Genomic DNA, 22,929 nt, shown 5'->3' on the forward strand with positions numbered 1-22,929 from the left:
TTGTCCGTCTTCCATTATTAATCAACAAATTTAAATATTCCTAGCCCAAGACATAATGTATTTTTATGCAGTTCGAGTTTTCGAATGTTTTCAAAGCTTCAGATTGTTCAATATATTTTGAGTAAAAAAATGCTACCATTTTCAAATAAAATTATGCTGAAGGCTATTGGGCTGAATTTCAATAAGTTAAAGATTGATCTAAGCATTTGTTAATGAAATTTAGAACTTGAAATAATATTTGATCACATCTAGGATCTTGAGACTTCAGAAAATTTTTAAAATTATAAGGTTAGAAAAAATAAGCTTAATATTTTCGACTTATTGGAACAAATTTCAATGCATAGAAAACCTCCCAAGAAATAAAAAAGCAAACATATTTCAAACTTGAAGTACACTGAAACCTCCATTTACGAACCAAAACGGGGGTTCGTAAATCGAATTAGTGCGTAAAAAAAACCTCGTTATTTGGGATTTCCTTCGTAAAAAGAAAACTCGTTATTTGGGATTTACTTCGTAAAAAAAGAGGTTTTTGAAAATATTGTCAAATACCCCACGATATGGGTATTTTTGGAATCGAAGTGACGTGTAGGGACCGGAAATCGATGTCTGATGCCATTTTGAAAGCCAATATGGCGGCTTCCGGTCACAGGAAAACAGAAAAATACCGTTAAATACACAACAATATGGATATTTTTGGAAGCGGAGTGACCTGTGAGAACCGAGAATCCATATCTGACGCTAGAAATCCAAGATATTGAAATCCGGTTACAGAAACACTGGGAAATACTGTCAAATACCCCACAATATGGGTTTTTTGGAATCGGGGTGACTTATTAGGACTGAAAACCCATGTCTGACGCCATTCTGAAATTCAATATGGCGACTTCCGCTTAAATATAGACATAAAAATAATGTTAAATAGCCTACAATATGGGTATCTTAAGAATCGGGGTGACGTGGTGTTATTTGCCAATTTTTCTGTAACCGAAAGCTGCCATCTTGGATTTCAAAATGGCGTCAGACATCGATATCCGGTCCTTACACGCCACTCCGATTCCAAAAATACCCATATTGTGAGGTATTTGGCAGAATTTCCAAGTTTTTATGTTACCGGAAGCCACTATATTGGATTTCAAAATGGTGTGAGATATTGATTTCCGGTCCTTACACATCACTTTGATTGCAAAAATACCCATATTGTGAGGTATTTGGCAGAATTTCCAAGTTATTATGTTACCGGAAGCCACTATATTGGATTTCAAAATGGTGTGAGATATTGATTTCCGGTCCCTACACGTCACCCTGATTCCAAAAATACCCATATTGTGGGGTATTTCACAGTATATCCCAGTTTCCCAAAATCAAAAAAAAAACTCGTTATTTGGAATTTACTTCGTAAAAAGAAAACTCGTTATTTGGGATTTACTTCGTAAAAAAAACTCGTTATTTGGGATTTACTTCGTAAAAAGAGGGACGTAAATTGAATACTGCGTAAAAAAAGACTTCGTAAACGGAGGTTTCAGTGTATTGTAATTCTTAGATTCTGCAAGTAAAAGGAATATTTAATATGTCAGACTTTAAGAACATTCAAGATTTTCTTGAACATAGAAATATTTTCTTGGTTCCGGCATTTTAAAGAATATTTAAGAGTTGTTTTGTTATGAATATTTAAAGAAAATTTTGGAGAGAGTATAACATAATTCTGATTACAATTTAATAGAAATTTGTATTTGCTTCTAATCTTCAATAAAAAAAATCTGTACAGACTATATTGATAAACCAATTAAACGCTACGAATTCATGATTTAAACATCATTTTAGTCTGACCAGGGTCATTAAGGGAGCACACATCATTGAAGCTTTTGCAATAACGATCTAACGGGTTGCTCTGACCGTAGTGGGTGCGATGCCTTGGGAGCCACAGTGATGGTTGGCTACGAAGTCTTCTTGCCGGAACTTTGAAGTTAATCCTTAAAAACAGGTCGGGGCAATCAATATTGCCTGAGAGAATGTCGAAAACAAACAGCCGATTCAGCAAAGTCCTTCTGCATGATAGAGTGTTCATTTCGATGAGTTGGCATCTATCCACGTAGGCGGGAAGCAGTTGTTGTTAGAACGTAGCGAAAACTTTTTTTCTGAACCCTCTCAATACGATCGCTCTGGGTGGCATCATGAAGAGCCTAAGCTTGAATGGCATACTCCAAAATGCTCCAAACGAGAGAGCAGAACACAATTTCCAGCGTGTAAATATCATCAAAATCAGCAGCAGTACGCTGAATAAAACCTAGCACTGCAAATGATTTTGCGGTAGTAGCTGAGATGTGTTCAGCAAACCGTAGCTTGCTATCAACGATGACACCAAGGTCGCTGATAGACATAACTTGTTCTAGTGTATTTGACTCAAGCTGATAATCATAGTACAGCGACGAGCGAGTCTTACAGAAACTGATGATTTTACACTTACCGGCATTCGCTTCCATACCGTTCAAATAACACCAGTTCTCGAGCTGACACAAGCCATCTTGCATGGCAGTGGAATCCAAGACGGATGAAATAACTGGAAGTAGCTTCAAGTCATCAGCATACATTAGTTTATCGGAGTGGAGGAACGAGCACAGATCGTTGATGAATAATATGAAGATAAGCGGTCCAAGATGGCTTCCTTGAGGAACACCTGACGACGCAAGCAATGTTCTGGATTTGTGAGGGCCAATCTTAACATACGCAGTTCTGCCGCAATAGTCCGAGCGAAGCCATCTGATGCACTAGGTGGGGAGGCCTAGGCGGTCAAGTTTTTTTACCGCCGTTTTGTGTGGGACTTTATCGAAGGCATTGGAAAAGTCGATGTATATTGCATCAACTTGTTGCCGCTTTTCGATACACGCATTAAGGGAACTAACGTACGACATGAGATTTGTAACGGTGGAGCGTTTCTGAACAAAGCCGTGCTGATAATCTGACAAACTTGGTCGAACAGCTGCATATAGCTTTTCATGAATCATCGATTCTTCGATAAACTACACAGAATAGAGATACCTCTGTAGTTGTCAACTGAGTGTATGTTGCCGGATTTCGAATCGATGTTACGGGAAAACGCCATCAGTGATTGATGAGTTGAATATCATAGACACTGGGAGTGCTAAATGATCAGCCCAATCCATCAGGAATGGTGGAGGAAGACCGTCTGGTCCGGAACCTTTGTCAACATTATATAACGCGACCTTAGTGTCGTTAGCGGTGATGAAGATGAATATTGTCCTCTTCCATCAGTAGAAAGCCGAAACCTACGCATCTTATTTATTTATTTATTTATTTGTCGTCAATCACTGTAGACCGTTTTAAAATAGTGCTGTTGCCTTACATGCTATTTTAAAACATACATTTTATTTGAAATTGTCAATAAATGTAGACTGCATATACAAATATCTAAGAAATAAAAATTGTTTTAAACTTAACGTGATGAAATCCTAGCAGTTAGTGTTCTCCTTACTGTATCTTTAGACATCGTTAGATCTATATGCTCACAATAATTATTATACACTCTCATCATTCTATAAATTGGTCCATTTTTACCATAATTCGTTCTGTGAGGTGACAGTTGAAATACATTTCGAGTTCTTAACATGCGTGATGGTACGTAAAAATTTAATCTTGCTAATATTTTTTTCTGAATTTACGCGTTGTGTGATAAAATCATTAACAAATGAAATCATGAAAATTTCTCTTAGTTTCTTAAGTGTTTCAATGTTTATCAACATGCAACAGGATTCATAAGAAGGAAGGGGAAAAGAGGTCCAGCCTAGTTTCCTAAGAGCAAATAACAAAAACTGCCTTTGAACTGATTCTATACGATTTATATAAGTTTCATGGTATGGAGCCCAAACCACACTGCAATATTCGAGAATTGATCTCACGTAAGCTATATAAAATGTTTTGATGGTATATGGGTCTTTAAAATGATAACTAAATCTTTCTATGAATCCCAATATATTATTTTCTTGGTGAATTGTGGTATTCACATGATCCACACATGTCAACTTCGAGTCAAGAATTATTTCTAAGTCCCTAATTTTATCGTACCTTACAACCAGCTGGTTTCCTAGAGTACATGTAAAATCTAGAGTAGTGTGTTTTCTGGAATGAAATATAATATTGCATTTTTTCACATTAATATCCAGCAGACTTTTAACGCACCAATTGTAGAAAACATCAATTTCATTTTTAAAATATAGCAAATCAGAGTTGTTAAAGATTTCCATGTACAGTTTCATATCGTCAGCATATATGAGCACATTTAAGCGATTCAACACAAACTCCACGTCATCCACAAATAAAATAAATAATAAAGGACCTAAATGAGATCCCTGTGGAGCTCCCGAGGTAACATTAACTGGTGCGGACATTTTTCCTTTAAAGTGGACCATCTGTATTCTTTCTGTCAAGTATGATCCAATCCATTTTAAAAATCTGTCCCCAGCCCATGGAACATGATGTTCCAATCGATCCTATCGAGTTCGCAATTGAATGCAGGTTAGACTGAATCATCGATGGTTCCATCAAGACGTAGCGGGTGTCAAGTCGTAAAACAAAGGGTTTGTGATCACGGTCAACACGTATATACTTTTTGCCGAAATTCCATCAGCCGAGTATTTTTGCAATTTATTTTGCTGAGAATCAGTAAAAAAAACTGTTGAGACTCAGCTAACAAATAACATTTTGCTGAGATATCAGCAAAAGTAAATGCCGAGGGGATTTTACCGAACTAGATTAAGTGTGTTGGATCGACGTAGATGGCTCGATGAATTCCGCGTTGTCGGTGTCATTGATGAACGCCAGATCAAGAATGCGACCGTCCACGTTTGACAGTGTGCAGATCTCTCGAAGGGCAGCTTCAATCAGATTCTCGGTAAGAGAAATTTCCAGCTCGGACGACGCATTTATAGGCATTAAGCCATTGATATCTTCGCAGAAAATCCTTGACAAATGCGGAAGTTTGTAATCGTCCAGAATGAGAATTGTGTAATTATCGTTAGCTACACACTTAAATTTGTTGACCGAGATGGGCACCACCAAGCAGCTGGGAATTTTATTTTGCTGGATCTCAGTGAAAAACTTGCCAAGATTCAGCTAAATAAAATACTTGTTATTTGAGACCTCGGAAAAATTCCCATTTGTTAGCTGAATCTCGGCAAGTTTTTCAATGAGATATAAAATAAAATGCCGAGCTGCTCAGTGGTGCCCATCTCGGCAAAAAATCTAAGTGTGCAGATCCTGAATTTGACCGACGGCGACCGAGTGTGAGCAGTTCAAATACGGTACGCTGTTGGGCCGGAGTTTGAGGGAGTTTTATCCGTACAACTATCTGTTCAAGATGATCACAGTTTGTTGGAGCGACAGGCACACAAGGGAGACCATTTTAATAGCTATCAGAACACCACTACTACGTGTGAACTGACTGGTTGCATTGCTACGATCACATCTGTAAACTGAGTATCCAGCAGCTAATTCGGAGTTGGATACATCCGGACGAAGCCACGTTTCAGTCGGAGCGGCAATGTCATAATCCGATGAGGTTGACTTTACTGCGCATACCACCGACATTTTCGTAATATATCGTCAAGTAGTATGTTGGGATATCACTTCGTTGAGCCAATTGCGTAGGCCACACAAAGGGCTCGTCAGAGGGCATAACATTTTCTGGCGCATTGTGGCGGTGTTCTACGGTAGCATCTCTTGTGTCTCCTGGAACACCGGAACAACTAGCGATCACTGGCTGCAATTGCACGGCTATGACTGGGGGATCGAGGGCTGCCATAGTACCAGCACCGTTGCGTCCCAGTGCTCGGTGAACCTCGTCCGTGGGGCGTGTGATACTGTCATAGGCCGACGTCAGATCTTGATGATTCAACCGACCAGTAGACGAAAAGCTAGAATCGGGGAACCGTTCAACGGTTGAATTGTTCGTAACGTGATTATAAAGGGTTTTCCATTAAGGTGGGTCCCACGATATCTCATCACTGCTTTGACCAAATCGGATCACTTTTGGGGTGAAGACTCGTTAAACAGATCTTGTGTACATGACCAAGGCCGATTTTTACCCCGTAACGTGGGTATGATCACCTTTTCGTGGTACGTTACGGGATGTAAGATCTACCACCGATTTCTAGTCATGACTATTTCAAGCTAGGGGAAGAGGATTTTTCAGTAATCCAAGGAACACATCTTAGTCCTTGTTACTTTTTATGACTTGTTGATAGTGATGAGGCTCGGCCTTGTCCACCGAGGATGATCTTGGAACAAGGAAAACATGAGTTAGTTAGTCTTCATCTATGTGATTCCTAATCTTCTATTCGTTGTTGGTTAAGACTAGGGTTCTGATGCATGGTCATTATCGGTGTCATTCCTTAATTTTATTGCTGAGGAATCCGATTTTGACTGACAAAGGAATAGATATTGCCCACGGAATAGATTTTGTGAGTCTTCACTCCACATTTCAGCAAATTTGGTCCATCTAGTCCTGAGATATCGTGGGACCCGTAAATCAACTCTGTGTTTCGAGAAAATCCATCATCCATCGACCATTTTTGAAAAATCGATTTTTTGGTCGATTTGACATGTATGTAACCCTATCTTGAAGAAAACAAACTGTGTGTGAGATACTGACAAGATTTATTTTTCGATTGAAAGGCCCATCAGTGCCATTATGTATGGAATATGACATCATTCAAATGGCCGCCTCAGCTTCGCTTGGTAGCGTGCATCCGAGAAGTCCAATTTTCCATTACTCTGGCGCACAAATCGGGCTGAATCTCGTTGATGGCTTGAGTAATGTTGGCTTTGAGGGTCATCTACATACGCCAGTTGGTTTCCCGGAGTCTCCTCTACTAGCCGGATACTGGGACGCACTCTTGTCGCTCGCCTTAAGGAAGCCCCTTTTCCACTCTCCGCTTTCGAACCCTTCCCTCCAGCGACCAGCAGACATCCCGGTCCTGCGCTTGAGTCGAGAAACGGGGTTTTCCGAAATTGTTTGCCCGACAACGGACCTACTTGCACACCGTTCTTACGAAACGCTACCTCTCCTGCTATTGGACCACCACCATCACCACCGAGACGCATCGTGGATAGTACTGTGGAAGCCCCCGATTTATCTTCCTCAGTCGCGCTTACTCCAACCAGCGCTCAGCATAGTTGTCTAGGCCCTGAGTGTAGATGTAGGTCGAGGGTTTTCCAACCAGCTATTACTGGCAAGTATATTGACGATTCAGCCTCTCTTTTACCAGATACCGCTTCAACTTCTAGCTGTGTTTCCGGTTCTAGCCACATCATGTCCATGCATCCATCCTGCCAACTGCCAGCATGAGATATCCGTCTACTACCAGAACGTCGGTAGTATCAACTGTGATGTCGACGATTTTCGCGCAGCAACCTTGGATCTTTGCTACGACAACATTGTTCTCACGGAGACATCGTTCGATTCACGCACGTTCTCTCGTCAGGTGTTCGGCGTCGATTACGAAGTTTTCCGTTGCGATAGGAATGCTGCTAATAGCCGGAAAGCTAAAGGTGGAGGTGTTTTAGTGGCTGTAAATTCTAGGTTTAAAGCGAGGTTACTAGAAAATAATGCTTGGATATGCTTAGAGCAGGTGTGGACGTCGATCAAACTGGGCGATCGTACCTTGTTTATCTGTGCGGTGTACTTCCTCCCGATACCTTTCCTGTATACGCGAGCGTGACCTCATCGAAACCCATTACCAATCGATTTTCTCTGTTCTGGATACTGCTAAAGCAACCGATGAACCGGCTTCCTCTATCCTGATATGGATACTCTGCCATTCCAACGCTTCGTTCCTTCTTGACAATAACAGCTTGGCCACGCTTTCTGAAATCAATCATGTTATTAACCAGAACAACCGCAGTTTGGATCTTTGTTTTGTAACACCCCAGGATATAGCTCCTTTCTTATGCGAGGCGCCCACTCCTCTGGTGAGACTGGATCGGCGCCACCCGTCGCTACTGGTGACGTTAAGTACTAAGCTGATGCTGATGATGATTTTAATATTTCACCTGCCACCTTTTCCTACGATTTTCACCGACCATGGTAGTATCACCGAGTTACTTTCCAGTTTAGATTGGGACGACTTATAGGACACCGTTGACATTGAGTCCGCCGCTCAAACTATTTCGAATGTCTCGGCATATGTCATTGACAGACACTTTCCGAAAAAGATTCATCATCATAAGACCCATCCACCATGGCATACGTGCGAATTTCGTCTGAAATCCATAAAGAGAACCGCCCTTAGGAAATTCACCGAGCACCTCACACTATCCCTTCAACGTCACTATGTCAGGATCAATCACGAATACAAACGAGTCACGTCCCAGGCAGTTTTGGAAGTTTGTCAACGAACAACGTCATGAAGCTGGTCTGCCGTTGTCTATGATACATAATGGTAACGTGGCCTCATCTACGCAAGATATCTGGCAGCTGTTTTCTGAAAAAAAAATTGCTAGTGTCTTCACGGACGAGAGATTGAGTGACGACCATGCCCGACTGGCTGCCAGTTACGTACCACTCTTTGGCCAAACCATGAGCAGAATCTACATCAATCCCTTGGACAGTTTGTTGTCTCCACTGCTGCACGTTTTTCAACGGTCCGTGGACGTCGGCGTTTTCCCATCCTGTTGGAAGCTAGCGCACATGTTTCCAGTACACAAGAAAGGCAGCAAACAGGACGTTAGCAACTACTGTGGCACCACTTCGCTTAGCACTGTTGCTAAATTGTTCGAACTTGTTGTTATGGAACCGTTAATCGCTCACTGTAAGCCGTATAATAGTATCGACCAGCATGGTTTCATGGCTGGTCGCTCCACTGCCACTAACTTGCTGTGCCATACTTCCTACATCTCTAACAGTATGTCGAATCGTGCTCAGATGGATGTCATTTATAGGGTAGGATGGTGCAAAACGCACCGTTTAAGCAAAATCGTCAATTGCTGGCGTATGGAAGTTAAAATCAAGAAAAAAGTAATGGTGTTTGGTTCATTACCATGTTTTCTACGAAGATCAAGTGATTTCGAACTATAGAACGATGCATTTTCATGATTTTCAAGGTATTTTATAAATTGGTTCCAATATGATAGCGGGGCAAAACGCCTGATTCATGGTGATCTGACGCCTGATGATTATTCCTTTATGTTACATCAGAAATAAGGTCGCAATAGAGTGTTAAGCTGTGATTCATTAAGTAAAACATCTAAAAAAATACGAAAAGTGAATTAGTTCAATTTTTTGCGATATATGCTGTTAAAAGCTTAATTTGAAGTCGACGATTTTAACAACTGTATCATATTTTGCACAAAATGCTATTTTCTAAGGGAATCAGTAGGTCAAAATATGATTTTATGATCAAGAATCAATTGTGAAACCTCTAGTTGAAAACAAACACAATCCGTTACCCGGAAAATGCATCTGAGGAAAAGTTATCGCTGTTTTTCTATAAGTGGGCATTTTACCCCAGGGGTGCATTATGGGCTGTTCTCCCTTACTTACTTATCTGCAGCCTGCTTAAAATCGAGTTTGACGTATGTTTCGCCATCGATCAAAGTGCAGCCCTTGTGTTTCGTCAAAACACGGTCGTACAAGAACCTTGCACGTTTTTGGCCACGGAATTCTGCTTCATGTGCCAGTTCGGATGTTTACTGGCTTTGTGCGACTTGTATCCTTCCCTGGCAAGGATGTTCCACACCGTTTTAAAGTTGGCGTTGTACCTTCTGGCCACATCTCGGATCGAAAGACCGAGGTTGGCTGTAACGCACCTCAACACCTTGCTGCGCAGCTGACGATCCCTGGTTCCAGTTTTTTCGTAGGTCCGCTGATTCTTTTCCACACTCAGGGTTTCCTTGTAGGTTTTGTGCACTCGACAAACTGTTGTTTTCGGCATCTTCAGCACTTTAGCCAGCTTGGAACCGGGCCACTTCGGATTTTACTGGTGTTTGTGCAAAATAATTGACGTTATTTCTGAACACGATCGACTACTTTGATCAAACTTTCACCAGTTGTTCTCTATAGAAGTGTAAACAAACCACTGTCAAAGATTTTCGATTCCCAACACTAGAGGCGTGCTAGCGTCGCGCGAGGGGCGTACCAATTTACTTTTAGTCAACCTTTATGTACATGTAGATATACAAATTCCTTTATTAGAATCCAGGGCACTTCCTGAATGAGGGCGCATGGCTTTGAGGTGGATGGGGTGTGCTTATCTAAGAAATCAGTGAGTAACCAGCTCTAAATTTACCATTACAGTACTGAAATTGACTCCTAAGTAAATATTCATATTGTCTGACATGGAGAATAATAGTGCTTGCCTCACAATACACTAGTATAGACTTATACATCTTTCAAGTATCTACCGCGGCAGTGAACACTAAGCTTAAAGCAGGCGTAAAATCTCATTTGGAACGTAGCTTGAAAAAAACGTTCAAATTATCAGCACTGACTGCGATGGGGAACCCCAGAAATACCATCGGCCAATTCCACAAAGTGTTTCTCTCTCTCTGAAACATAATCACCTGCTCAAAAGTTCCCACTATAAGTCTAACAGCGGTCTAATCAAGCTTTAGTCTCCTTCGAACAACCAACCACGTACGGCGATTATTATAGATCGCAAGATGGCATCGAAACTTTACCTGCTGAGTGCGATGCTAGTGACACTGATCGCAGCAGGTTCAACAGTTGAAGGTAAAAATCATCATATCTGGTCGCTCAGTGGATCCCACACCTAACGTGATTGATTTTAATCTCCAGGAAAAAGAATTTCGCAAATCAGTAAGTTCCTCGGACGATCTGTTACCATTCCTTAGGTTTTTAATGGTGAAAAACTGGTTTTCAACAGAATGTGAGGAGTTCATCCGTGGCACGCAGCAAGAAACCAAAGTGATCGCACTGACACTGAATCCTACGCCTATCGTGTTCAAATCATTCGTTTGTTCTAGATCGGTAGATCTGATCTTGGGTGGAGAGGATGCCAAGGAAGCCGAATTTCCGCATCAAGCTTTGCTCGGCTATAGGACTCAAGATTCGGATGAGTACGAATTTGATTGCGGAGGAACCTTGGTCAGCGAGTGGTATGTTCTGACGGCTGCTCATTGTATGAAGAGAGGCAAACCCAGCTTCGTTCGACTGGGGGAATCAAATTTGAAACAGAGAAGCGCTCAGGAGTTTAACATCGAAATTGATTATATTATCAGACATCCGCAGCATAGGTTTAAGGAATCGTATCACGATATAGCTCTCATCAAATTGATGGAACGTGTATATTTTTCTAATTATGTGCAACCAGCCTGCCTTTGGGACGATTTGAACGACACTATCTCCCCGGTAATTGCTACAGGCTTTGGAGTTACGGAAAGTATGATTTGAATCCTTTTGATACTACCATATAAACATTGAGCAAACGATTTGCAGGTGAGCGAAGGTCGGACAAACTACGCAAGGTGCAGTTGGAAATCATGGATTCCAGTGAGTGCGAAAACATTTTCTGGGGACTTAGAAGTTTTACACGTGGTATTGTGGACTCGCAATTATGCATCGGTAGCTCGCGAAACCAAGGAGACACGTGCCAAGGTGATTCTGGTGGCCCGGTTCAGGTGCTGTTGAATCCAAATGGGTGCATTTATCACGTTTTAGCGATCACCTCGGTTGGTGCTGGGTGTGGCCAAGCTTCAGCTGTTTACACGAAAGTTGCCAGCTATATTGAATGGATCGAGAACATCGTGTGGGCGTAACGGCGGAAAGATTGGAAGTGAACGACGAAGATCATCATATCCTGCTAATTCATCTAAATTGTAAAAATAGACCAAACAACTCCCTTGCTGAGTGGGTTCCCACATTGAATCCTGGTGTTGTCAATAATGTGTTCGCGTGATTTAAAAAAAAAATTATCCATTTTATACATCATTTGAACTTTCTTGACGAAAACGACTAATGGTGGTAATTTATAAGCTTATGGTTTGTAGTCTCTGATGCTGAAAAATGAGTTTTATAATGGAAAATGCAAACTTTTTGGGTCACTGATCAATAAAGAATCCTCAGATGTTCTAATCATTAACGTTAATAGTCCTAAATCCTTTCTAAGCAAAACAATCGCAAATATGATTGATCAGTTAATAACAACGATGGTGATTCAATAAAGATTCAATCAAACATAACTTGTTGTAAACTGTTTCAAATTATATGCACAGACAGTGAAGATTCAATTTTATCACGGTTGAAACAAAATTTTGCATGATTTATTTGAAACGTGATAAAGGGGAATTTACGTATTCTCGGCAACCCAAGTAGCGACCAGCATGTTATAGCCTTTTTCTCTAAAGAATTCACACATGTGCGGTATTGATTTGTTTAAATATTTAACTGTCAGCTGCTCTTTTTCAATTTCAGTCGAAAGAATTGTCAAAAACTATTTTGAAGCGCTTTTACAAAGCTCCAATCTTTTCTAGTGAGAGCGACTATTGTGGGCAATATATTTTTATTCGGCAAACTTTATATTTAAGCTGTGTGTTAAACAGCTGTGTTTTCATCGGCAACTCGAAATCAACAGCATTTTGTAGTGCATGTCATCATTAGCGTAGCTACAAAATTTATCTGGAGGGGGCCTAGGAAGGGCCTGTTGTATTTATTTTTTTATTTTGCTAAACTACGGTATAAACTCGCGAAGATGCTATTCAATGGAATTGCGTCAAGGTAACTTGTCTTTGGTTATTTTTTCTGTGACATTGAGTCTTACTGAAGGGGTATTCAACTCTGCAAACCTTAATCTGTGCCAAGAGTGTTGGCAGTGCCGAAAGCTGTGCCAAACGTTGTGCCGATCATTCCGAAATAGGCCGAAGTGTATAAATCAAAGCGTCAATATCCCATGAGTTTGGCAACCCTGAAGTTAGACTTTTGTGATTGTGTTTACTTTTTCAATTTCTTTAATTCGTGACCATGGTTCATGGCAAATATTAAGCTTCATTCTCATTAGAATCAGAGCGAATTGGGCAGTGGAAGAGGAACTGGAAGCAATACCCGTCCACAAGAAACGGACGGTGGACGAAATTTTCACCAGCTGCCAGTAAAATGCTCCCCGATAAAATCAAACCCAGAAACGGACGAAGGTTCACTTCCACCCTAGAAACAACATCCTCGAAACAATTCTGATCGACTCAGAACCACGCAATCTCGAAGACATCACCAAGCCTATCGTATCGCAAATTATGATGTCTCCTACCATCACCCATCCTTTGCAGATGTGATACCTTCCACATGGTACCACCAATCAAAACCAATGGCCAATGTTTACCAGTGAAAACTATCAATGTCCCTCCACTTCATATCTGTCATACCTCGGAAATGGTGCACGATCCAGATAAACTTCGCATCTGCAGTTCAACTGTACCCTGTGGTTGTTGTTGTTCATCTGCACGCCCATGGAATTGTAACGGTAGACATTTTCGTTAGATTATATTTTTGTTACTTGTTCTTATTTATTTTCAAATATCCATTCTTAAATTAATCGTCGTTCAATTTGTAATATTAACTTAAATGGACTGAAAGTAAGCTAAAAGAAACGAATTGTAGTTTGCAACTTGTATGCAAGTCAGTTGCCTACGCGTAAAGAGGTTAGCGAAACGTATTGCTTACGTAGCTTCTCCGAAGAGTTTCACCATTCGTATTTTTCGTTACTCGGATAGAGAAAACCGAATGGGATAGTTCTGAGAGTTGTTAGCAGTAGAAGGGAACAAGATAGACAGACCGAGTTCGATTGAAGAGGGAAAGAGATACTTCATTTGATCTCTCACGATCGTAACTAATGAAATCCGTTGAACTTCCATTTCCGGTAATCATGCCTTGGGACTTTTCTGAGGAAATTCAGTAATCGCCTCTTTCACTTTGATCCTGACTGTGATAGAAGAAGGGCGCGATTCTGTAGTTTTTTCCGCGGTGTGATTGGTTAGTAGTAGAAAACGTGAAGTGTCCTCAGATGTATTTTAATCGATTCTATGTTCCCCGTATAGGCTAAAGCTAGATAGCATTATAGTGTTGTAATTGTTGTGCGAGAGTTGTGTAAGCGTTCCAGATAACGGCAAGGTAAAACCAATTTACGAAATTTGTGTGTGCCGATAATAGGTTAATTGTGTCGTTTGCACGGTCAACGACTTTCCGCGTGTTCGCTTTCTATAGGATTCAACAGCCAACAAAGCGACCGTTGATCAATAGCGCTGCCTCGCACCGCGGCTTTGCTTATTGTCGCCAACCCTTACCACGCTCGGGTATCAATGCTTCCCGGTTGCCTATCCGAAGGGAGTTGCCTACGTTACCAAGGCACTTCGGCTAACGTCCAGCAAGCCACCATCCGCTGACTGAGTTCGGCAACTAAGAAACTTCAAGCGCAGTAGGAGGACATCAGCCGTCGTTGCAACGACGGCATCGGTTGGGCGAAAGCCCGTAAAGCTCGCCAACGTAAGCTTCAAATCCTGTAAGTAGCGAACCCACACTTGCATGCAAGGCCGTTAGCACGGACACAGAATGATAGCGCGCTAGGCGAATAGTCCATCGACCGCACTAGTCAGATAGAAAGATAGAGGGGAACAGTAGTTAGGCCGACCAGAACCAAGATTGTAGATATGTGAATAAAAAACCCTATAGATAAACTAAATAAAAGTAGAATGTTCACTCCCAAAATAAATCAGTGTTCAGTGTTAGAAAGTTTTGATTGAGAGAGTCTGAAGGTTATTTCACGTTTCGTTCATCATGTTTAGTCTTTTTCCGTTGAATTTGTTGTGTTACTCGTCTTCTAAATCAAGCTCGAGTTGATGGGTCAGAGGGATTGCTTCCTGTGATGATACCCCTGTTCGGATTGGTTTTCGGGATTGGAAGTTTTTCGGACTCGGTAGTTAGGATCTTGGGTTTTCGGTGGGTATGCTCTCTCCTTTCTTGAGTCACTCGGCTCAGTTGGTCTTGTTCCCGACACTGTTGACGAATTTGAGAACTGACTCATTTGGCCAGTATCTAGCCGGGCATCGTGAAACACGACAGGTGGTCCTTTTCGGAGGTGGCGCTTAAGCCATCCGTTTATGAAACCTATCGGGAACAAACAACAGCACCGTAGCTGCCTCGGGGCCGCTACAGGATCTTGCCAAACAGCAAGTCGTCATGCGTCATGCACTTTCGAAATTGACCAAGGCCTTATAATTGATTGATTGGTAGGCCACCCATCGCACGGGGTCCTTTAGTGAACAGAAGAGTGAAGATTAGATCGTTGATGATGGGGTGTTTCGCTAAGGCAATCGTCCAGATCTGATGGAATATTTGGAGTTAATACGCATAAACATCCCCCAATAAGTACTGGGATTTGTATGAACATCCCTATAATGTCCTGTGGATTTCCCATCGTAGTCCAAACTGGCAAGGATACCTAAGGAAAACGTAGGAGTAAACGATAAAATGTTCATCCCGGAAGACCCTTGGCAAGACTGGGATTCAAACCTGGCCGAAATACAAAACCCATCACCCTATGATGCGGTTTTCTTTTCTTTATCGTTCGTTCTGCATAGCAACCTTGTAAAACAAAACAAATATCCTCCGCAGCTGGCACAATATTGTCGTCGTTCAAATAATTGTTGCCCATTCAGTTCGCCGATTGTATTTCGCACCGTACCGTCGTATTGGACGATCTTACAGGCATTTGACTAACCGTTGCTGGAGGGAACCCATTTTGGCCATCTTGACTGTTGTATCGACCCTCTAGAACGACCATGGTGTGGAAGAACTCTGTTGGCGTGAAGCTGGACGAAACCACGAGCCACTGGAATTTTCGCTACGAATCGGATGAGATAAACTTAGTTTCATGGTGCAGACAGGTGCAGGCAATACTCACAGCATTTTTTCTTGGAATCCGAGCCCAATGTGAAGCCCAATGCAGTAAACAAAGAAGTCAACCTTAGCAACGGTTGGCAAAACATCAACTCTCGACAGTGATGCCGATTTATATGATGTTGATTGTATCCTACTTGTCAACGTTTGTCCTAAAGTGCCGAATAGTGTGCCATGCTGTGTTTCAGCACAGTGCGCAGATTTGATTACCCCTTGGACTAACTAATATTTTAATGGTGCAACAATAGATTTTAATCATAACAACGATTGGGACCTCGATTGTAGAAGCCTTAAAAGCTTACTGATTTTGAACAAGCAATGATCGTTTGTTCATACTTTCTGTAATGAAATCACATATCGCCCGGATATCATAAATATAAGCATATCAATCTTAAGAAAATTCTCAGTATAGGTAATTCCATGAATTTTGTAACTACCTTTTTTTAAGATTTTGAATATTTCATCATCAATTAAGTCTCAGACATGAACTTAGATCAATTGTCATAATTCTAAGACAAAGATAAAATTGCAAGATCCTTCCTAGACATTAATTTCATAAAAATTCTAGTACATGAATATTAAAAACAAATCAAATAAGAATTGTTATATTTATAATATGTTTAACCTAAACAAAAGCTTCATAAAAACTCCATAAATATGCGTGAACAAAAATTGGACGAAATTTCGTTCAAAATAAATTTTAGGCAATAAAAAAAAAGTTTTGACAAAGACTTAGACATGCTACAAATCTCCTGGACTTAAAAAATCCTAATTCAAGATCTTGGGAAACTTACCTAGATTCTGAGACTTGCAGCGTTTTTCGAGAGGAAAATTCTTCGAGATAAGAAAGTAAGAAAAAATTAAGATTTAAAAAAATCTTAATCGGAAAATCTTGACATTTAACAAAAATGATGAAAAATCAGGTTATAATTTAATTTAATCAGGTTTTTAAGATACCGGATTTCAAAACTCATTAGATTCAATAAGCCTGTAAACGTTTGAATACTCCCTGAACAACCTACAGTCTTGTAAGAATATTTGAATGTTTAAACAGTTGGAGATCCTCAGAACTTGATCAACCTGAAGTCTTGGAAAAATATCCAGAGAATTTTACTAATATCTTCGTCTTTATGGAAATCTTTGAATGTTTCCTGCTGTTTAGGAAGGATGTCTGAAAAAATATTCTAAATTTTGTTAAACTTAAGCGGGTTTTTTAGATGTTCAGAAAACTTTGCATAAGTTATAGGAAAAAAATATCCTATAACTTATGCAAAGTTTTCTGAACATCTACAAAACACCCTTAAGTTTTACAAAATTTCCTCAACTTCTACGAAGTTCCCTGAATTTATTCCTAGATTCATATTTACGAAGATCTCTGAACATCTTTGCGCTTCTGGAAAGACACATATCATCTACACATATTCTTGGACATCTGGAAAGGTCCTTGAAATTTAACGAAGTTCACATAACCTCCAAGAACTTCATGGAGCTTTTTTTAAGTACGATCTCTGACAAACTGCAACGAAGTTTCCTAAACTGAAGGGAGGATCCTTTAAGTTCTTAGATGTTTATTGAGCTATTTTTAAATTCAACTAAATTTTCTAAACTTTTTCAAAATTTGTTCTACAAGTTTGCTAGTATTCTACGTTTATCGCGAGGTTCCACGAACGAAATTTCTTGAATTTGTACGTAATTTCCACTACTATTCAAAGTCCAAGAATTTATATAGAGGTTACCGATCAATAATGAGCTTCTCTGAAATAAAACAATATTCCCTTAACTTCTACGAAGCCCCTTAAACTTAAATAAATTTTCTACTTCTACACAGTTTTCAAAACTTCTCCAAGTTCCTTGTTTCTACGATTTTTTCAGAAGATCTATCCTAGAATATCAATTAAATTGCCTCAATTTCTATGATGACCCCTGAACTTCTTAGAAGTCCTTGAAGTTTTACGAATTTTCCAGAAGTTGAAGAAAAATTCCTGGGCTCATGGCCAGTTTGTAGAGCCTGAAGACGTCTTATTATGCCATCGATTAAATATCGATATAATATAATTTTTTAAATTTTTTTTTTCTTCTAGTCCAGAATATTAGACAAGTAGTCAACTTAAAGGAAAAAAACGTTTTTTGTGGTTCAATTTTATCAATCGCTGTTGAATAGTAACATCAAACTTGACAAGCTTGAAAAAATACCGCTTTAATAAACAAATATCATAAACGAACTGTATTCCGGATGGGTAAACTATCCCACAAATGGTCTGGATGATACCCCGAACACGTCGTTAAGTTTTTTTATAGTTATTTTTATTAGGTGGGGCTAGATAATTCTGAAGGGGCCTGGTCCCCTTGGCACCCCTATTAGCTACGCCAATGCATTTCATGAAAACCCTGGTAGATTCAAGGGGTATGCCGAATGATTGAGCTGTGCCGGCAGCTCTGCCAAGCGCTGTACTAATTTCTTTGACGGATCATGGCAAGCAATCAGCTTCCCTTTATTCTCATTAGGGTTGATGCATATATTATGTCACGCTCTAAGGGGGGAAGGGGGTCTAAGATTTTGTGACAAGCAATGCATTAGGTATAGGAAAAACATCACGATAGGGGGGAGGGGGTAATGTTTCGCTAGATATAACGAGACATAATTAATGCATGGGCCCTTAGAGCGTTAGCGAATTGGGTGGTGGAAGAGGAAGTGGAAGCCATCAAACTTGTAGGGTGTTCAAGCAAGTTCGACCCATCCACCAGATTCCGGATCGATTTCCCTTTGAACTGCTGATTCCTTGCAGATTGCCATCTGTCAAATTCTAAACGACCCTAGGAGCAACATCCTGGAGCCAGTTTGTATTAAAGCCTCAAATCAAATTTTTAGTAATGAGTAAGGTCTTACAGTTGTCCGATCGATAGGCCACCCATCGCCCTTGGGGTGCCTCGATACGAGCAAGTGCATCAGAAGGATGATGACAAAGATGTATCTGCAAAATCACCGGATCTGGTGTCAGGGATGTACTTGATGTGGATTAGATAAAATGTAATTGCATTTCTAACTGCAATGATCCGTTCCTATAAATCCTATACTATTGCGCTAAGGCAATCGTACACCGATCCAGGGCTAAGGAAATATGTGGGATTAATACGTATTGGCATCCCACAGCATTACTGAGGCTACTTTCAAAATGAAATGGGCATCCATATAAAGCCTTGTGGATATGCCATCGAAGCCCATATCAATTGAGACCAATGACTGGCAAGAATAACCAAGGGAAAACGGTGGGGAAAATGTGAAAATGTCTATCCCGGATGATCCTCGACAAGACCGGTATTCGTATGTGGGGATAAGTTTTTTTTTTCTTATTTATTGATTATTCTGCGTAGCAAACTTATACCTCAACTTTTGCAGGACGTCCTGTTCTGAACCTTCGTTGTACGCTTCGAGATCGGATATCCACGACAGTACAAAATATTTAGTGGGTGACCTTTGGCGAAAGCATATGGGCGAGCATATGAGAGTTCATCGAGGTTCATCCCCACCATATAGGGAATCCATTTGTTTAATATTGATGCGATTGTTTGCATGGCCTTTCACATGTATCATCAAACGCAACGACTGGGCATTTTTCGGTCGGTAAGCCCCAGTTTGACCAGCTTCAAATTTCCATACCATTACCCTGTCCCAGCGTAGTCAAAACTTGTCGGATGTACAAACAATTTCCTTCTCAATTCCTTGAAGATACGATCAAACTTCTTTAACATTTCTTACACAGACGGCTTAATTTTGATTTACGTCCCAACAAGGATACGTACTGCGAACGTGCATGAACTGATGTTCAATGTCTTCAGGTTTGATTTTGATTTTCATGATCACGGGATTCAACTAGTCTGCACTATAGAAAGACTCATCGACTTCGCCGGCCGTATTCCGAATTGTACCGTCATATTGGATGACGGGATCTTCCAGGCTTTTGGCCGACCATCGCTGGAGGTAACTCGTTTCAGCCGTCTTGGCTGCCGTATCGAGAAGACCCTCTCAGCCGTGATGAAACTTGATTGAATTGAAGCCCGATTAGAAGCTGTAATGGATGAAAACACGAGTCGCTGGAATGTTTGCTGTGAATCGGATGAGAAGGACTGAATTTTGCTAGATTTGAAGAGATTAACGGTTCAGAGAATACTTACAGATTATTTTTTTCGAATGGTCTTCGAAACCGGTTTGTCGTTCTTAAATTTTAATTGGCGTTGACGGCACCGTCGAAAAATTTGCTCTTTCAGCAAATATAGACAGTTTCTTATGGGAATTTTCGGTGGAGTGAAAGGATAGTACAAAGTCCGCCATGTTTCACGCACAGTCTGACGTTTGCTTATGGATTTTCTCATAGGAGTAAAGAGCTACAGAGTCGCCGTCAACGAAAAATTGAATCATTGTTCTACCAGTTTTATGTATGACAACGAATTCTCTCACTAGTCACTTTTGGGTAAACAAAGTATTCAATCGAGAAGTCAACCTTAGCAACGATTGGCTAAACGTCAAAACTCAGCAGTGATGCCGTTGTCGCGAATTGATGATAAGAAAAAAAATGAGACGCAGAGAAAAATGTTCAATGTCTCGGACTTAGACAAGTTTTGACAATTTTAGGACAATCTTTTTTAATAATCTTGGATAAAGAAACGCCTCCAAAATAGAACAATTTTCATAACTCAGGGACATTACATTTCTACATCTCATTATTCTTGGATGATGAAAATATTTCCAAATGGAAAGATCTGGAACATAGAACATTTTGCATGCGCCTGTTTGTGTGTGTATTCAATCCAATCCCCACTGGCCGGCAGTGGTCGAGACCGAGACGGCTAATACATAGGTGCCACAGTCGGAAGAAGTGTTAGTTTGTTTACTTAAATGAACCATGCCCATTTTGTTATGGCATTTTTGCTATAAGAAATGCGCCTCATGTTTATTAGCAAATTTCACATCAAAGATTGATTAATTGAGTTGGAAATCAGTTTGACACGGCATTTGTGACCAGCATACACTTTCCGGTAATATGAAACAGGTCAAAAACTGTTCAAATCCGCAGATAAAAAATTTTGTTTTGAATTTCTGTATGGCAAAATAGTGAACTTTTCGTGAACATTAACGGCAAAGAACTCACCAACACTGGGAGACTGTGAGTTCTCGCCCACCTGTCATAAAACCGTCTTGGGCAGTGGTATTATGGCAGAAATCTGCTTGGAATCAGTGATGCCACATGTACAGATTTATCTGTAATCATACAGATTTTTTTTTCAATATTTTGATACAGATATCTGTATATACAGATTACAGATTTTTGAAAAATATACAGATTTTTCAGATTTTTCAAATAAAGGGAATATATTTTGTATTGTTTTTTTTTTTTTAATAGATATTAACTAATTTTGTTCAATAATCGTTTCTTCCTTTTGAGCAGCTTGAATTCAATCTGAGCATCAAACCCAAATCGTTTTTTCACTAAATAAATTATTATTGTTTTAGCTGGACTGATGTTCTGATTTCTCGTTGGAAGGAATATTAGTTTCTCTTTCTATTTGTTTAATTAACCATGTCACATGGTGACAGATACGAAGGGTTATTAAATATATTTGTGTCAACTCGGTAAACAAGTCATTTTAGAAAACCCACAAAGTGATTGATTACAGTTTGTGAGTCGAAGAATCAACTGGATATTTTTACATTTAAAAAGCGTAATTACAGAGATACATAATATTGCATGCAATTTGACTAAAGTTTCTGTAAAAGTTCTGTGTTATGTCCAATGTCCAGATAAAGGTTTGCGTAATCTGAGACATAAATAAATCAAACTCTAGGGAATTGTGATAGTTACTTCAATAAGGAAATTTTCAGTCGGAAACAGATTTGTCTCATGTAACTGGTACTTAATGTTTTGTTTTTTCAGACAGTAGAAGAGATACAAAACACTACAAAAAATCAACATTGTCGGATTTCAAGATTTTTAAAATAGACAAATTCTTTAGAAAGCCAACTTTAGTAATTTTTCATGATTCTAAACATTGAACATACTCCTTCTGAACTATGAATTTGATCAATGGAGATTTACGTAAATCCACACTGAGATCATAATATAGAAATTATACAGATTTTTCTACAAATTTTTGTCTGTCAGATACAGATTTTAAAAAGATTTTTTGCGATGAAAATACAGATTGAACTTCAAAAAAATGTGGCATCACTGCTTGGAATAATCCTTGAAGTGACAATTGAATACAGTGTTCATTCGGCTGTCGACAGAAGCAGACCACTCTCGATGTGTGTCACGCGATCGTCGTTTTCTCGGCAGCAACCAATTGTGTGGTCCTCCTCATTGTTCTTCATCAGCAGTTCTTTCGGTCGATGCGTCGTCGACTTTGGTAAGCAACCGTTTAGGGATGAGTGTGTGAGTGCTGACCACGTTTTGCGTCCATTGCTGCAATGGAAGCGCTCTGACCCTCGTTGGCGTAACTGTCATACAATGAAACCACTGAAAGCGGCTTCAGTTATGATGGAGGAGGAGGCTTTTTAGATAGCGGAAGATAAAGTGTTTCTTGTGTTGTACCTTTTGACTATAGTTTTTAGTTTATAGTTTTATAGTTTTGTAGAAGAATCCTCGGCTCTGTAAAATTAATTCGTTTGAACCTTATCAAATAAATTAATAAACAACAACACCAATTGAATGCACCTTTAGTCCGTGATGTAGATTGTGATAGCTCTACTGCAGATCCAGCCATCCACTTCAGAATGCCACTTTCACATAAAATAAACACTATCGTTATCATATGGATAATGGTACTGCAAACACACTTCCAGATTTCAAAATGTGAATATTCCAAATCAGGCAAATATTTAATAGCAATTGGAAATATACATTGTAAATTGATTTACCATCAGATAGATCTCACAAAATTCCACCCAGGCTTGTTCACTCGCGGTATTCTAAAAAAATATCCATTCAGCCGAGCATGGCATTTGCAGCCACACGAAA

The 22,929-nt window shown here is 39.9% G+C and overlaps 2 protein-coding genes across 11 annotated transcripts in view; both read left to right on the forward strand.

Moving 5' to 3' along the window:
* Ca-beta (Ca2+-channel-protein-beta-subunit) overlaps nucleotides 1–22,929 on the forward strand; it is a 544,248-nt gene that overhangs the window by 372,334 nt on the left and 148,985 nt on the right. The gene's annotated exons all lie outside the window — the stretch shown is intronic.
* LOC135705733 (serine protease snake-like) lies at nucleotides 10,569–11,884 on the forward strand. The gene is made up of 4 exons (XM_065227577.1): nucleotides 10,569–10,741; nucleotides 10,808–10,828; nucleotides 10,896–11,411; nucleotides 11,468–11,884. Exons 1-4 carry the CDS (start codon nucleotides 10,672–10,674, stop codon nucleotides 11,785–11,787), a joined length of 927 nt encoding a protein of 308 aa, XP_065083649.1. The 5' UTR covers nucleotides 10,569–10,671; the 3' UTR covers nucleotides 11,788–11,884.

This window comes from Ochlerotatus camptorhynchus, unplaced genomic scaffold (genome assembly GCF_037179485.1).
Source record: "Ochlerotatus camptorhynchus isolate MF236.1 unplaced genomic scaffold, CSIRO-AGI_Acam_v1.1 ptg000274l, whole genome shotgun sequence".
Taxonomy (NCBI): domain Eukaryota; kingdom Metazoa; phylum Arthropoda; class Insecta; order Diptera; family Culicidae; genus Ochlerotatus; species Ochlerotatus camptorhynchus.

What these genes read in the sequence shown, in the direction of transcription:
- LOC135705733 (XM_065227577.1), top strand. Translation starts at nt 10,672, where the DNA reads ATGGCATCGAAACTTTACCTGCTGAGTGCGATGCTAGTGACACTGATC. An exon ending in AGCAGGTTCAACAGTTGAAG is followed by an intron (nt 10,742 to 10,807) that starts GTAAAAATCATC and finishes TTTAATCTCCAG; the next exon opens with GAAAAAGAATTTCGCAAATC. An exon ending in AAAAAGAATTTCGCAAATCA is followed by an intron (nt 10,829 to 10,895) that starts GTAAGTTCCTCG and finishes GGTTTTCAACAG; the next exon opens with AATGTGAGGAGTTCATCCGT.